The sequence below is a fragment of the Chelonus insularis genome, unplaced genomic scaffold (assembly GCF_013357705.1).
Source record: "Chelonus insularis isolate UGA/USDA-ARS -01 unplaced genomic scaffold, ASM1335770v1 contig_279_pilon, whole genome shotgun sequence".
NCBI lineage: Eukaryota > Metazoa > Arthropoda > Insecta > Hymenoptera > Braconidae > Chelonus > Chelonus insularis.
The window spans coordinates 41,049-59,098 of record NW_023276463.1 but is presented as its reverse complement, the minus strand read 5'-3'; the positions used below and the strand labels follow the sequence as shown (position 1 = coordinate 59,098).

The 18,050-nt window shown below is 27.5% G+C and overlaps 1 protein-coding gene across 2 annotated transcripts in view; it reads right to left on the bottom strand.

The window, feature by feature from the left end:
• LOC118065245 (alkaline phosphatase-like) overlaps positions 1-18,050 on the bottom strand; it is a 111,175-nt gene that overhangs the window by 62,648 nt on the left and 30,477 nt on the right. The window contains exons 1-2 of one of the 2 annotated variants that reach the window (XM_035080415.1): positions 10,382-12,064; positions 1,048-1,295 (exon numbers count right to left, since the gene is read on the bottom strand). In XM_035080415.1, coding sequence (XP_034936306.1) covers positions 1,048-1,295; positions 10,382-10,466 — 333 coding nt within the window. In that variant the 5' untranslated portion in view covers positions 10,467-12,064. Of the gene's footprint in view, positions 1-1,047; positions 1,296-10,381; positions 12,065-18,050 lie in introns of those variants that run through there. The other variant, XM_035080417.1, reaches the window with a different exon arrangement.

Below are 18,050 nucleotides of genomic sequence, written 5' to 3'. Positions count from 1 at the left end.
AATTTTGTTACATGATGAAGTCTATATCAATTTTATAAAATACGCATTCATTTTAAAATAAATTGACTCTTTTCGATCTTCATTATTATTCATATTTCATAAACAAATACTTGTTTATTCTTGTATTCAAAGCGAATGCAAGCTGTAAATTTAAGGGATCTTGTTTTTGTCATTCGGAAGTGAAATTTATTCCAGCGAGCTGGTGTAAATTATTGTGTAATAATCTGTTTCTGACTTGTGACTTATGGTCTCAAGACGCAGCCAACGATGATGCAATGTTTTTTCTAATAAAAATTGTCCATAAAACAAAAACTACTTTTTTCAACTATTTCAATCAATCATCAACGTCTTAAATCAAATGTCTCCTGAAATACAAGTGATGAAAACCTTCGCGTAATTAATTATAAATCAGAGCTTTATTTATTTTAGAGTTTTTCACTTTAGGTTTTTTATAATACGACACTTGTTGATTAACAAGTTGTCTCGAATTTATTTTTTCTTTTCTTTTTCAACATAAACTAATAAAGAATAATTTAACCCAAGGCCACTTAATCAATCATAGCTCTTCAATGGTAAGTTTAAATTGCTTGTTATGCATACTGATGAGTAAGTAATTCATTCCTTTCTAAAAGTCTTCATAGTAATTAATTTCTAATAAGTCACATTTAATAGCTAGAGCCGTTTAAGTGAAGAAAGTCAGATATGCTCAACGTACCCCATAGTTGAGGTTAATTCACCAAGGGCATTTCATTCGTACATTACCGGACAAAATTGCTATTCAATTTTTAGAATAAATATTTTTCTATTATAAATTATAAATTATAAATATTTAGAATAAACACACTTTATGCATGTTATTTTAATGTGTTAATAAAATTTTATATACGCAATGTAATATTTAATTACTTTTCTATAAAAAAAAAACGAAAAAAATTAAATATTATTAAAATTAAAATTTAAATATTCCAAATATTAAATAACTCTTCATATATTTTTTAACCTAACTAAATAGGTATAAGCTAAGAAAAAAAATTATGTAATACTCACTCGAGCAAGAGATACAGCTGGAAATGTGTCCCAGATGAGTTCCGTTTCTTCTCCAGTACGTCCCTGGCGTTGGCCGGAGAGAATTCTGGCAGCAGTAAGTGTGCTCATTCCCATACCATCACCAACAAAGAGGACAACACCTTTGGCCTCTCCATTTGGGGGTGTGACACCCGAAGTAGTCGCGGCTGTAGCCATTCGTATCCTAGTTTCGATGCTCCTCGTAGCTGCATCGTACCACACGTTCCTCTCTGTGAAAAGTCACAAGAAGACCTGGTTTGAATCACGATGTACTCGTGCTTCATAAATCTTCAACCGGTGTATCCTGACTCCTGAGAATAGAGTAGCTAGAATGTATGCTAACCTAACTACACCCTTGCCTTCTGGTCCTTATTCTAACCGAGCTCTAGTCTATTCAGCTACAAGTTTATAACACTCGGAACAACTAACTTGGATTTAAATCAATAGCAACATTCACTTTATTATAATTACTGGAAATGGAAGCTGTTTCTATACAATATGTTTCATTAAATGTGGTCTTAGAGAATTCTACCGAGAATAAATGAATCTTTTTCATTATCATTGATGTTTTTTATGTAAAAATTTTAATTAATAACTAACGAAGGTAATTCTACATTTTACTTTTATGTAGTTTTATCAAATCCGATTTTTTTAAATTTATTCAATGAAAAATTATAATTAATAAAATAAAGTTGAACATTTTTATAAAAACTCCAATATAGAAGCTTTTCATTGTTAGTAAAAAAAAGCAATATTACAAATTATTATAACTAAAATATACTTGTTAATAAAATTACTATAGATTTTTTGCATTTCATCAATACAGGGAGATTGAAAAATAATAAAATTACTTTCTGGAATATTTCAATACTCAGTTTTTATAAGTTAAAGTATAAAAAAGCTTAATACATTTTAGAAATTTTAGCCAATAGGAAAATATTTTATAAATAAATAAATTATAAAAAATCAATTTCGACTGGTCACAATAGAAATTTTTTTTCAATCATTTCGTTTTAATTGTTACTTAAAATAATACAAAGAAGTATATTCCGTTAATTCACAGTAAATCTGAAGTGCGTTAAAATAATACACTTTGAGTGTGTTCAATGTTAAATTGCTATACACTAACTATAGAACGTTGCAGTCATTTTTAACTCACTTTGAGGTGAATATTATAACAAAAAATTCTTTTCTCAGTGTAGTCATTCTTGAATTTAATTTGAGAGAATTTTAAACTAACTGAAATTTTTATTTTAAAATCCTACTGAAAAATGACCTCTTTTGATTTAAAAATCTTATTCATGAAGAAGGGTTACTCACTTAGCCCCACAAGACTATAAATTTTGAGATATCTAACTTGACCCCAGTGTCTCATTTTACCATGACTTCCTCTGAACGGCCCTCGAAATATGCAATCCATTTTCAAATAATTGTTTTTTATAGCATACGAATATAGAAATGACGTCGAATAAAATACCAACATCTTAGACTATAATTCTTGGGAATAGAAACGAACGTCGTATAATAAATTAGGCTAAAATTGATAGAATTTTATCTACTTTAGGATAGGGATTAGGGTTGGATTATATAGAATCGCGTGAGATCTCACGGTTATTTCCCTACGGTCCGACAATTCCGCAGACTTTTAGAGTGGAAACAAAGTCCGTAAACTACTTCGACGACGACATTACGTTCCTATAGAATATATTACTATTCACTTGCTCACGCTAATGGCCAAGTTTAGTGCATTATAACTCGCAAATCCATCATCACATTTTGGTAAAATTACATGCTAAACTCTGGCTATTATAACTTGTTCAAAATAAAAAGAATATGATAAAGAAATCAAATGGAACATACACAGGAGACTTTCGATAGATGTTTTATTTCTTCCCTAATCCTTTTGTTGATGTCCAATTTCCTCTCCCACTCTGTCACTTACACTTTCCCTAATCTGTATCTTCAATGGCCAAATGACTTTTTTTATATGTACTTGAACTAATATAAATTTGAAGAAGGTAGTTGTCCATTTAAATTCTTCAGAACTAAAGTCGCAAAAGTGAGGGCTCTTGATAGGTTTTACATTTCTAAGAACCTACTCGTGTTTAAGTTCCAATCGTGTACACTTATCAAAAATTACATTCAATCAGTAAGACATTTGATAATTTTTTTTCACACATCTTTTGTCAAGTTTAGAATTTATCACGTTGTCTATTCTAAGTTATGGTGAGGTATTTTGTACGAACACAAGCTCGCTTGCACTTGGTGTTAACTGGACCGGCAAGAAATACACTTTATCGTCCACAAGCAGTAGTGAAGGGTGAGATGAACGCCTCTAATTCTATCAGAGTAACTTTTGAACGATGTCGATGCGCTAGCACTCACTCTAATCTAATGGTAATTAATTTAAAGTGAATTATCTTTGCTGTTGAAAAATGTTGGAAAAAAAATGTATTTCACGCATCGTTGAGATACACAACAAGAAATTCTCATGGTGATTACCTCGACTAATTGAATGTTGTTTATGAATTATCGATGCAGTTACAATAATTATTGAGCATAAAGCAGAATTTGTTGAAGAAAGTAATGATCCAAATGGCTAAACTTGGATAACAAGGATAATCAATAATTAATCAAAACTCTATGTATTATTTGAATTACATGTTGGAGGTAATTAATTGGATTTATATTATAGTACATATTTAACAGAGAATTTACACAAGAATTAAATTTAAAGAAAGAACGCAATGATAAGTACTCCGAGACCCAAAAAGATTAGCTAATATTTCATAGAAGTACATTATTGGATGGGTTATTGGAATAAAATGATATACTCTCAAGGTAAACTGTGTTGTGTAATCTGTTTGTTTCTTAAATAAAAACAATATAAAAATTTATTGAATAAATATAATTGAAATATGATAATAACGATTTAAATCTGTTTTACCAACAGATGATTTTTATAACTCAAGTTGAAATAAATTACAATTGATTGATCCTCAATTGATGATCCAATCAGCGCAGTTTCTCACTTTTACTCACGAATTAATTTAAATGTCTATCAAAAATAATCTGACGATCAAATTAACTTCATACAAATGTATTAAATGATTATTAAAAAGAATTAAAAACGACATAGACATTATATATTTCAACTGCTGGACATTTACTAAGTAGGGTTTTAGTGATGCTAATCTCGCTGTTTTCTAGTTCAACCCATATCAAGAGACATTGTCAACTCAAAAAGATAGCATGATGAACTTGGATAGTTCTCTGTCTCAATCTATGGGACATCTAGGAAAATGCAGATCAAAAGATCTGGTTGCTAAGAAGACCATGGTCTACAGTTTCTATAAAAAGGACAAATACTTCTCCCACATGACTGTTTCATCATCATTAAATTAAATCAATAGTTTGATTTGATTCAATAATTAGAAAAAGGACAAATGATTTCAGAAAATTGAAAAAAAAATCACTCTCTAATATCAACTCAAAATTTTTTCATCTAGTCCTGATTCTAATTCATTATTCATTCATATCTGAGTGATTCTAACAATTCAAGAGATCCTTTAATGAGATGGCAAATTCCTAGAGTTTGTCCTGTGGAGTTCTCTACTGTTTGAAATTATAAGAGATTATTATAACTTTGTGGATTCTTATTATTTTAATTCTAAAAAGAAAAACTACATGAAATGTTCATAGTGCTACACGATTTCCTCTACATAATATAATATATTATTTCACAATAATAATATGTTAAATATTAATATTATTATTACTAATATATTATTAAAGAATAATATTTACTAGAATCACTGGTATTACCATTAATATTTAATTTTCAATGAATCATTTGGTTTCAAATATTCGATAATTGTCTGATCAATCGTTTAAATATTAAAATTAAGAACCATTTTTAATTTTATTCCTCAAATTTTAATACTCTAGCTGTTTACACGTGTGGCGTTCTATAATTCAACAAAACCATCATTGAAAAATAGTAAAGAGCTTTCTTAAGCTTAGAGTTGGAAATTTATCACATCCGAAATATGATTTCCGAAATTAATTTCCTTTTATTTATATTCTATGGCTCCTAGAATTTTTCGGTTTCAGGTTACCATTATAATGGTAGAATAAGCAATAAATAAAATTTATGTCTATTGGAAATTGCTTATGAAGAATTCCGATATGCACTGAAGATAGCATTTTTTTGCAGCAATACAACTGATTTTCTATTAGCAATTGTAATTAATCATTTACACAACCAACTGACATTTAAGAAAAATCATATTTCTTTCTTATTTTTAAACATAAAAGTAACGCATTTAAACAAATTGAATGAAACGTTAAATATAACTATTAAAAATCGATCTTTTGTATTTAAAAAAAATTTTATTATAGCCATAAACAATAATAATATATCAAGAAAATAAGCTACTATTTTTTTTTGAGTAATAAAAATTTTTTAATATCAATCATTAAATTCATTTCATTAAAAAAAAGCTTTCAACAGAAAAACTAAAAATTATTAATAAAATGTAGATGGATAGTATTTTTTATCAAATAAAAAAGTGTATTTTTGTTATTTTATTGCACATAAATCTCATAAAAATAAGAAAAATACCGATATAAAATTTTCAAAACATCAAACATGAAAAAGCTGGAATAACTTTGAAGCATATTCAAATTTTACTGCAGTAAAATCAACATTCATCTGAAAAGTGAATATAATTTTCAATTTACCCATAATTCAACGTTCCATCTCATGATCAAATTTACTCACCAATATAGAAGGGGCTTAAAATAACCATCATGTGTTACATGTATAATTTGTTGATAAAAAAATTCATTAGTGTCATTCTATCATCAAAGAAATGCCATGGTAACTGATGCGATGAATAATTAAATTTACTCATTCTTTTAGTTTAATACCTATATCAAAGGATCTATTATCCTAGTTAAAATAAATTGGACCTTAAACCCTCGCCAAAATTGACCCTAGTCATTGACTTGATCAATTTACCTATAATAAGCATTGATAGACAAGTTTAAGATAACTTTATAATCAACTAACAAAAAGCTATATTTAAATATCATCATCACTTCATGCTGTTCAAATGATATTCCTACAAGACATGTTTGATCTTCAAATATAAAATGATTCTAGTTATCTTGTCATTGTGATAGAGTTGACATTGGTGAAATGAGCATCAGCACTTCTGATTAGATAGTCTAGATTGGTATCTATTGTAGAGATATCATCCAATCAATCGCAAGAGATTGTATACCTTTGATTGTATTCTGAATTGATTGACAGCAACACTTGATAGACATGTTGGGTTGTTAATTTGTCAACTTACGGTTAGTGATTTAAATTGTGTTGGATTTAAGTGTAGAAGATACAAGTTGAATAGTACGCTATACTGGAATCGGATAAAGGGCTGTCAACAATTTTACGCAAGAGATAGAAACTAGAGAATCACAAAAGCGAGAGAAGAGAAGAAGAGAGCATCAAGTGAAGCTTCGGTGGTTTCCCGGACGATTAAACGACGGCAGGCAATTCCGTGAGCGACAGAGTTGCTCGATAGACTTCCCACAATGTTCCTCGCCTGTTCGATCGATCGATTTATGAACGTGTGAGGCATTTTTCACTTGTATGAATTTTTCATTCTTCCCTGGATTTTTCTAGTTTGTAGTTTTTTATGTGAACACTAGTCGCTGTCTAGTAGACAATTAATTCTTTGTTGTCACATGCTTATTCTGAGTATTCAATCAAGTTATTAGGGAAGAATATTTTTTCAAAATCACTAATACATATTATTAAATTTTAATTCTGAGATCGATGTAAAATTTTTAGTCTTTGGAATAAATTTGTTAAGAATAATTAGAAAGGTGTTGATAGAAATAATTTAGAGACAGATTCAAATAGATAGAGTCTAACACACCTTGAAATAAGTTAAAAATAACTGCAACATTCTATTGTGTTATTTCAACACACTTCAGATTTACTGTGTAATTAACAGATTGTATTTTTTTTTTATTATTTCACGTAATCATTAAAACGAAATCATTAAAAAACTATTTTATTGTGACTATTAAAAATTTTTATTTCATTAGTTAAATGAAAATATCTCTTGTTCACAGTAAATTTTTTTCTCATTGTGGTATCAGTTTTTTTTTAATGAGGTAGTTGTATCAAATATCCTAGCTAATTTAATCTTATTGTTCAGTCAAAATTTGTTTAATACATAGTAGATAGTGATAAAAAAAAAGCTACAAGAATTTAACGATAATATTTTGATTAAAATTGAATTTCCCTTCTAAACATGATGTCACTTTTGATCATAAGAATCGAGTATTGATTAATTTTAACAATATAATGAGATAATAATTTCCTCAGCAATATTTTCTCACTGGTATTTACTAACTAGAGCTTGTATCAATGATAGAATAAAATTTGAAGTAAATACACTATATAAAAAGTTTTTCAAGTATTCTAGTAATTACTGGTGAGTTATTTTTTATCAATGATAGTTATTTGAATATGAATAATTTCATCACTCTATGTACTTACATTCAAAGAGTATTAAAAATTAATGAGCTCGAATATTCACTAAAAGTCTCTAATTAGTCACCAGTGATACTTTGATAAAAGTACCTTAACTGTTTCAACGATCATTACCAATAGTTTTATTCACTTCTCTGCATGCTTCACATCCTATCAATCTGATAATTAATAATTACTCATTAATTCATGTGGAAATGTAAGGATTGAGTAGAGTTTTGAAATGAATGTCAAAAAATATTTGATAAATGAATGTAACTTTTTTATAAATTTTTTTTTAGATTTTTATGAACATCGATTCAAATTATATCTACTTTAAAAATAAATTAAACTGAATATTATCAAAAAGTTATATTAAATTAATTAGAAAATAAATTAAACGCCATTTTATTTCAATTATTAAATAATTAACTTACTTGATTGATGATAAGTTAGTTCTATCTCAGAATAACTCTTTCAATTAATAAATAATAAGGTCTTAATGTAGGTTTCCAAGTGTATTTGACATTTCTAATTATTTATATCACCGGTTGATTAAATTTTCTTCAAAATTTTCTATATAAATGGATTGTAACTTATTTAGTTCATTTTCTCCTAAGAACAATGAAAATAACTTCTATGCAAATTTCATTACATTTTAAACTTTCCTAAACTCATTATTTGAATTATATTAAGTTTTCTCTTATGTGCATTACATCGAAAAGTCACACTACTGATTTTGATCCAATTAACCATATCAACTAGTCCCTTTTATTGAAATATAATAGGTTATAATTCTCTACAATATTTTATAAAAATTAACTAAACTGCCAAATTTGATAAATCTAGATGCTGAAATTAATATATGCTTAAACATGAGCATTTTTACCGAGTTAAAATCAGTGAACTGATAAAAGTAGAATTTTCATAACTTCAATAAAAAGTAACAGAGACAAGGAAAAAAAGTGAGACAAAAATTCCTGAGGGAAATTGAATTATTATTTAAAAATACTTTTCTTATTAAAATTCAATAAAAAAAAAAAATTCCTCAATGTGAAAAACGATCAATTCACACGATAAAAAAAGGTGCAAAGGAAAAAAATGAATCTAAAACTATTGGAAAATTTTATGTACGCCCACGGAGATTACTAATCTAATTAGTTGAGTTATGAATGATAAAAAATGATGAAAAAATAATTGGAAGAGAAATACGAGTCGAAAGAAATATACTCAGAAGATTGACGATGCTTATAACAATCTCTCAAAGACTTCAAGAATTAGTATAAAAAAGAGAGAACGGAAAATAAAGTAGGGATATAGAGCACAGAAAAATACATATAAAAATAGACAAGAAGAAAAATAAGACAATTTTGTATTCACAAACGACCATAATACAGAGCTTTTTTATCTCTAGAATAAAAAATATATATATCTATTTTTGGGATACATAAATTTGAGTGTTGAATTAAGACCCGAAATAACATGACCGAAACCTCGAGAGTGGACATACGAAAATGTAGACCTAAATCCCTGCAGTATTTTCACGGGTAAATATTGGCACTGTGACCCGGTGCGCGTGATACATTTAAACTAAAATAGAGTGGGATAGGTCATGTTCAGTTTGTCGATTTGTTTACATTAATTTCTACTTAGTAAATGATTCTCAACACTCCAAGTTTATATTGACATTCAATAATATACCTATTCATAATTATTATACTTGTGTTGTCATCTTTTTTTAAATTGAATCTCGTAAAGTCTCATTTATTATATTAAAACTTATTTTAACATACACAGAGTATGTTTATTTTACAAGAGTACATTACATTGTTTTCATTTACTTTATCTATCTATATTTTTCTTGGAAACTAAACCTTTTTATGACTCTAGAGCAGTATTAATGGACTTTATATATTCCTAAACATTTAATTGAATATCCTTTAAATATTTTAAGGTTAAAAAATGACATTAATATTTTTTTTATTTAATACACTCACTATATACTGCAAATCCTACGATTTTATAAACGTGTTAAAATAACACACATAAAGTGTATTTGATGTAAAATATCCATAAACAAACTATACACAATTTGTAGACACTTTTTATATGTTTTATAATGTGTGAAAAATCTATAGTTTGTTTACGACATTTAATATTGGAGAGGCTGAGTGTGTTAAAAATGTATACAAAAATAACACACTTGGATTCGCGATGTAATTTCCACCATATTGATTAATTTGTCTTTTATTACTTTGAAAAAGATTGAAAAAAGGTTATTGCCTCTTTCATAAAAGAGTTTAGGTTAGAATTATTATTATTAATAATTTAGTTTTTAACAACTTTTATTTTTTCGACAAAGTATTCATTACAAATGCATTTATCCTGTATAATTTTTTTCCACAAAAATAAAAGAACCGTTCTTGAATGAATTTCAAAATAACTAGTCTTATAATGATCATTGGTTTAACTGGAAAAAATAGTGAACTTTTATTTCGACTAATTCGAGTTCTAAACAATGAATCAATTATTTTTTTTGTTATTAAAACAAACGTTTTAGTTTCTAATAATATTCAATTCTAGTGATATAAAAAAAAATTTTAAGAAAAAATTAATCTCAATTGAAATACCTCAATCTCTTCATAGAGTGACATTAGCAGAAAATACTAACGATGTATACGAGATTATAATAGTGTTTAAAAACCCAGGGCAAAAATGAATAAATAAAGCAGATGGTGTGAATGTAAACATGGTGGAATGACATTAATTTACCTTGGTCACCGGCCAGGACGAGGATGATCGTGTGGATCATCAGGAGTAGAAGGGCGGGGCTGAAGATAACGCGTCGGTGTCGCATCTCCACTGAAACAGGCTTTAATTCTACGTGACACGCTGTCGCGTCATTCCTATTCAGTCTTGTGGTGTGTATCCAATTGTAATTTATACAGACACTTCTTGTTAACTTATAAATGTATTCTCTTCAATAAAATATCTCAAATCGTTTAATTTTATCTAAATCCTTATAACCCATTTTCATCATCAATTTTCAATTACTATTTCTTCCTCGAATTTTCTTGCCATCTTCTATTTATCGACTGCCTCATTTGAAGCACATCTTAATAACATTTCTACTCTGGAGATGAGGATTAGCAGAATTATTATGACACCAAAGTAAAGAAAATATAAACAAGATTACTCTTTCTCACGCCAGTTCAGACGGGATTTTTCTTCTCTATGTTTATTAGTTTCTTTATTTTCTTCTTTTATATTCCTTTGTTTTTTTTTTCTGTTCAGTTCAACAAACGCTCTAAAGTGTTATACACTAGTCTTCTTCCTGGAACCGAAAGCAAGGATCCTCCTTTAGGTCTCACCGATTCTCTTTTGTATTCTATAAAGGAAGTTGACGTAACTATCCAGCCCTACTTTCGTACTTTAAGATTTACGTGAATTTCCAAAGAACTCCGGAGGTTAACTGTCCAATATCTTTTAAATAAAGTCTTTATTTTCCTTTTATTATTTCACTTGCTTTGTTTCCGATTTATTCAAACATTTTTATTTACCCTCTAATGATAAGATAATTACATAAAAAAAACTGTACACTAAGAAATTCTAGATGAGATTTACTTGAGTTTTTTGTTCTCGTTAATTGCCGAGTCCACTCATGATAGACATGGCGATTACTTGGAAAAGTTTCGACGGAGTATTCATCTTAGAGGTGGAAAGCGTTTGGTGAATTTTTTTTTCTCCTCCAATATGCCACTAAAAGCCTTGGTGGTAGTTTTCATTGACCCGAATCAACTTGATAAGTTTTTAATGTTTTTCTTCTTCTTACACTTGATTAGAACAAACTTTAGATCAACTTGGGATAGATAAAAGAATGATTAGAGTTGATAAACACAAGAAGATTCAGTTTGAAGAAATGATATAATATAAATGAATAAAATTCGATGTATGATAAATCAATGAGAAATTAATTAAAGCCTCTTGTTGGTACTGAGGGTAATCAATGTATTGAAGAGAAACTCTTGATCGGGAGTAAACTATATGTTCATTCGTGTGAAAGTCACCAAAGCTCGTTAGCACTCATACAAATGTATATACACTCACGTAATTAATTTTCACTACTAAACTCACCACGTGGATCACTTTTATTACGAAACAACTGAATAAATTGTTTGAACACTTTACTAAAGCACAACAAATTAAATTCACCCTCAAGAAAAACTCTAGTTCATTTATTTAACTGATTTTTAACGATGTTAAACTGCTTTATTTATTATTCTGTTATCTAAATTGTCTTTACTGTAACATCGAACTTTTAAAAATAAATGTGATAACAAAAATAATGTAATAGTGATCAAGCAAATGAGAGAACGTGAAAGATCTTCACTGAGATGAAAGAAATGTGTCAGACGCGAAATATACACGACACTGAACAAAGCTTTCGTAGGCAAACCTACACCCGAACTGGTGAAGTTCCGAATGCTGAAGAGTCGAGCCAGATGTGTTAACCGTAAGCTGGAGCAAACGAGCGTGCGCGAGAGATGAACGAACACGCGCGAGAGTCATCGCGGTTTGCACGTGCACTTTTCTCGGATTTCTTCGTCTTTATTTTCTCTTCTTTGCTTTCTCCCTGTCCTATACGACAGCTGTGATGATACAGTTACATAAATTCATGGACTGGTAGAATTCGATGGATAATATGAAAATTAATAGGCTACCATTTGGTTGCAAGCTCAGTCGACCCTCAATAGATTGATACTAAACCAATGGGACAACAGTATTACGGATTTCCATATCGTGAATTCACGACATCCCGGATAACCGCTACTGCAACTCGAAAGTGAAATTAGTATGATTGGCTTTGGACGTTTTTGATCGAATTTAATGTTTTGAATTTTAAATTTTTTTCTTCAATGTCAGAACAGGTAAATAAAATTCGTTTCAAAAGCTGGTCTCTATAAAAATGTTCCAAAAATCAGACACCTAACATTTTCAAAAGTAATTTATTAAATGTCAATGACGTCATGTTAATGTTTAAATTTATGATGTTCTATAATTACTAATGATTTTTTTTTGTTTCAGAAAATTAGTGTTTATTCTTGGAATAAGTTGATAACAAGGATGATTAAAAAGATTGAAAAGTTTTCATTATTATCAAAAGAATCCGTGCTCGTAGAAAATCAACATCCATAGATTAAGTGAGGTGATTATTGAAGTTTATGAATCATTAGTCCAAGAAACTGCTATTCATATTTCAACATCGTTTCCTCAACACTTTGGGGAAAAAAGGTTCTCATAGAATTGAAAATACTAGCGTTAATTCTAATGTTGAAAGTTTTATTATATATAATTAATTAACCTTTTTTTTTTTGGTATTTCATTTGACTTCCTTGGTTGTTTGACAATTTTAATATCATTTCGTTTTGATAATATATTGCTCGAGCATCTAGAGTCAATATTTACCATCAATCATTTTTCAACTAACCAAAAGCTATATTCTTATGTATTTAAAGTTCAAAGTTAACTTGTTTAATGAAATATACTTTAATAGAGTTTGTTTGAAATTTTGTGCTGGTTTGATATTACCATGAGACAAGTTGATTCCACAGATTGAATTTAGCTGAATTATTTTCATGGTATTGTTAATGAAAAGGTTAGACATTCCACATGTGAAATGAAATTATTACCATTGAAAAACCTCTTTTAGAATTGATGTCTTAGAAAAGTCAACAACACGGAAGTTATTTTATGCATGGAATAAAGTTAATTTAACTTATATTTTTGAATGAAACAGCTTTGTGATGAAGATATTTAAACATGTTTATGTGTAAATTCCAAGACAACCATTTTATAGAGTATAAGTAAAAATTTTTAAATTAAAAAAAAATAAATAAATGATTTAAATAACATTCCACTCAACAATTTCAATTATAAATAAATTCTTTCATTTTGGTCAATTGTTTTGCATTCATTCACAATCACTGTAGTTAACAAATGTATCTAAACTATTTTATCAGGCTGTAGTAATCAATAATAAAATGGTAAATTATTGCTATACATATTAATTCCCTACTGTTCTGTACCCAGATGTTTATAATAAAAAATTTCAGAGAATCATCAAAATATCAAAGAGATGCAATGTCGATATTAAAGTGAATAAAACTATCAACATGACGGCAAACTATTGTTGCATATTACACAGAAGAGAAAAGCTGTAAGCTGTCTTGAAGAGAAGAAAGTTGGAAAAAGAGCTTTGTGGAAAAAAAGAAGAGACGAGATAAGGACTTATGAATTTGAATAATTATTAAGAATGATTTTCTTGTAATAATCAAGTAAATTGAATAACTTTTTATTTTTCCTTTCCTTCAGTTAATTATTATATTATTTATTATCAAGTTGTTTGACTTAAACTATTTAGCGAAGAATTTTTAGAAAATAAAAAAAATCTTGGTGAACAAAATATTCCATTTTTTTATTTTTTATTATTATATAAGTATAATTATACGATACAACTTTGGAGAAATCTTTGCATAATCACTCACTGATGCTAGAAATTTTCTAGGGGGAATATGGCTATAGCTTAGAAATAAATTTTTTTACAGTGTTTTACTGTAATGCATTTCAAAGTGTGTCATGCACATTAAAGTAAATCAATATGATATAATTCAACACTTTAAAGTGCTCGATCTGTTTCGATTAAACAATGAGTAATTGTGTAATGAATGTTTTCAAAATATTTAATCAAGAAGAAAACAATAAAGATATAATTTTTTCTAAATATATAATGGCTATTCTAACAGATCTCATATGAGTATTGCAAAGTGTTCATTGAAGCATGTACACCCTCATTGTGACTGACTTTAGTTACTAACTAGCTTCACTTTATTCTTCCTTCATTTGTTATTGACTACTGATTTACGTTAACTCTACAGCACACTAACGGTAAACTCAACCCCTTTATACTTTCACTCTGAAGAATATTACTAAACAAGAACGGTACTAACTTTTAAGGGTTACTAACGGTGTAAATTGAAAATACTAAACTGCCAATTATTTATGTATTTGATTTATTTTAGGGTCTGTAGGAAACGTATTTTAAATAAATACTCTAAAAGGTATTTATTTCACTGAAAATCTATCATTAAAAATTATCAAGCATCCAAAAATGGGAATTACAGAAAAATAAATTATTGAAATAAACGTCGAAGAAATTTCATAATGTCTGTTATTAATTAAAGTTATCAATTTATGTAACGAATTATGTAATTATTGCAATGCAATTTATTTTAAAAGAAAAAAAAAAACATCTATGATAAAAGTATTTGGTATTTATTTTACTTTTTTCTGAAAGGGCAATCACTGCCAGGTGTATTATCCATTTTTCTAGAAGTACTTGAACCGTAAATTATCTTTCAGAATCATTTATCAATTTATTAATATTGATTTTCATTGGTGGACACTTTATTTCATAACAGTACATTATAGATTTTCTTTCTGATTTTCTTCTTCTAAATGATTACCTGTATCAGGTATATTTGATGTTCTTTCTAAAACCTTTTAAGTATAAGTTATCCTTCGAAACCCATTTACTGATCTAGTTTTTTTATTTTTCATTGATGTGAAATGTACTTTTCAACGGTACATTAAATACTTCTATGGGTTTACAAGATTTTTTTATGATTCATTGAATCATCAATTGCATCAATGTATACAATTAAAGGTAGAGATACTTCAAGTGTGGAAAAGAAATTCCCTAGAAAGCTCCGGATTTAATTTTTTTTCTCTATTAAACTTGATAAATTTTTAAAGTGATTTATTGAACTGTTATAATAGATATTGTATTTTTAGATTTTTAAAGAAAAATTTCGAAGAAGAAAAAAAATTTAATGTTTAACATAAATTGTTTATAATTGAAGAATTCACTAAAATTTTATGAAAGACTTTAATACTGACAAATTCCTAGTCTTCCACGAAAGCTTCTAGAAATCCAGTGAATCTCACAACCGTGATTCAAGATATCCCCCATCAGGATTTCAGCATTGCTTTCTACCAACACTACTGAGACGTAAATAGCTTCATGTACAGGTGTAACAACAATACGAGGATTTGAGATTTAATTTTTGAAGCTGTTGAATATAGTATGAATCAGCAAACAAATAATGCTGATAAAAATTAATTAAGAATAATTTTTTCATCTTTTAATTAATTTGGTTTATTACAACTTGCTATCGAAATTGAAATTTTTATAAACAATATACAATTGTTTAGAGTCATGTGAAGTCATTGACAACCATGTTGTATTGATATTGAATTCATTTTTCAATAATATTAATTATTCAATAAGTAGAATCTATTTCAATTGTCTTTTCGATTCAAATTATTTTACACTCTTTTTGTTATAAAAAAAAAACGGCTAAACCGAATTTATTTAAACTTATTGTCAGATCTTCTTCATAGTATTATCTTTCGAATGAAATTAGTCTTGAGTCGATATCATTTTTTTTAACTCTTTAAATATGCTTTTGAATGTTCCAAAATGTAAAGATATAACAAAATTATAAATGTAAAAAATCAATTTCATTACAATAACTTCCTAATAAAAAATAAAAAAAAAATTATCTTCCAGAATATTTCATTTTTGTAAAATAGACATTAATGTAAACTGCTCTTAATTAATTACATCAACATTTATCAGTTTTTTCTCATATAAATCCTATTATACATAACATTCGATTTACGGAGCAATTTAAATTGTAACTGATCTTGCAAATAAGCTTTCAATTAATCCACATTGATAACTATTTTTGATGCAAAATATCTACAATGAAAATATCCACTACAAATCCATTTGACATTTTAAGTGACACAAAATTAATTATGTATTTGAACAACATTCTGATAGTAAATTATTTTTTTTTTTTTTTATTATCATTATTTAGTTTATTTTCTTTTAAACTCATATGAGATAAAATTTATTTTATGGAAATAAAATAAATATCTTTGTTACGCTAGAAATTTTAATTAAAAGTTTACTAGATTTTTTTTTCATCGTTTGAAATACCATCGAATGAAATAAAAATAGCAATTAAAAAAAAAAAAAATACCACTCAAGTAACATATCGACAAAGCTGTTAATTTACCTCAGATGTTACGAAGGGTTGAGATGAAAAATGTTAGTCACCGGAAATTCATCATTCATTTTGTCGTTTTCGTTATTTCTGAAATCTTTGTATCAGAAAGTTATTTTTATTTCTCCTAATGATAATATTAAAGCTAAATAATAGATGATCTATTTAGATTAACATGACATTTAACACCAAATATTTATGAATATTATGTTAAACAAGCCTTAATCATGTTCTTGACTTCATTTTTTATTTTTTTTTTTTTTTTTGCTGTGACAATTGTTGTTTTTTCTGATGATATATAATTTATTAACACAGATTGATGTCTTCTTTAGAAATACATAATCGCGTCAAACCTGTTGCTATTTTAGCATTAATCGTCTCAACATTGTCGTAGGTACCCAAAAGCATTTCAGTCTCTGGTGAGCCTGGTCGTCCTGTTCACGACAATAATCCGTGGTTTATATCCGATTAAATTAATTACCCTGTGAGACCAACGTGCACTTTACTAGCTATATACTCCACCTTAAATTAATTATCATCGATTTTACCTATTAAGAAGAGGATCTTAATTTTTAGCTAAGAGTATGACTCAAAAATCATCATGTCTCATTATTGGAGAATTTTTTGATTCATATCTTGGAAATATTCTGATTGTTGTTTCATTAAATAAACATTTATTATTGTAAATTCAACGAGCTTAGACACTGGTTAATTACAATAATTAATGAAGATTAATTAGTAGTTAAATTATTTGATAATTGAAATTTTAACATGCTTAATTTTTCATTGCTTAAGCTGTCTTTAATATTGTAAACACTTAGGTATTTTATTATTAAACACTTTAAGCGTTTTATTGCTATACACTCGAATTTTCCCGGATTTCTAGTGAAACTAGAAATGAATCGTTATAATTTTAAAGTAAAACACTTTTATTTTATGGTGAATCTAAATGTGTAGAAACTAAACACTTAATGTTTTCAATATAAAATTCATGCAAAATTTCATTAAATCCAATAAAATATTTTATTCGAATTATTTTTATCGATTAAATAAATATTTTGTACTCAGTTAGAAAAATAATAAAATTATACAGGCTTAATAATTGTCAATTAATAATTTAAAATTTTTCTATTAATTTTAAATCAATTAAAAGTTAATCAAAACAAATGTTTAATTACAAAATTGAAAACAAAGCGCATTTTTTAAATTTATTTTACAATATTTTAATTGTCTAGTATTATTAATTTTATCTTTTATTAATTATTTTGAATTTTTTTAAAATTATGTACGTAATAGTACGATTTAAAGTT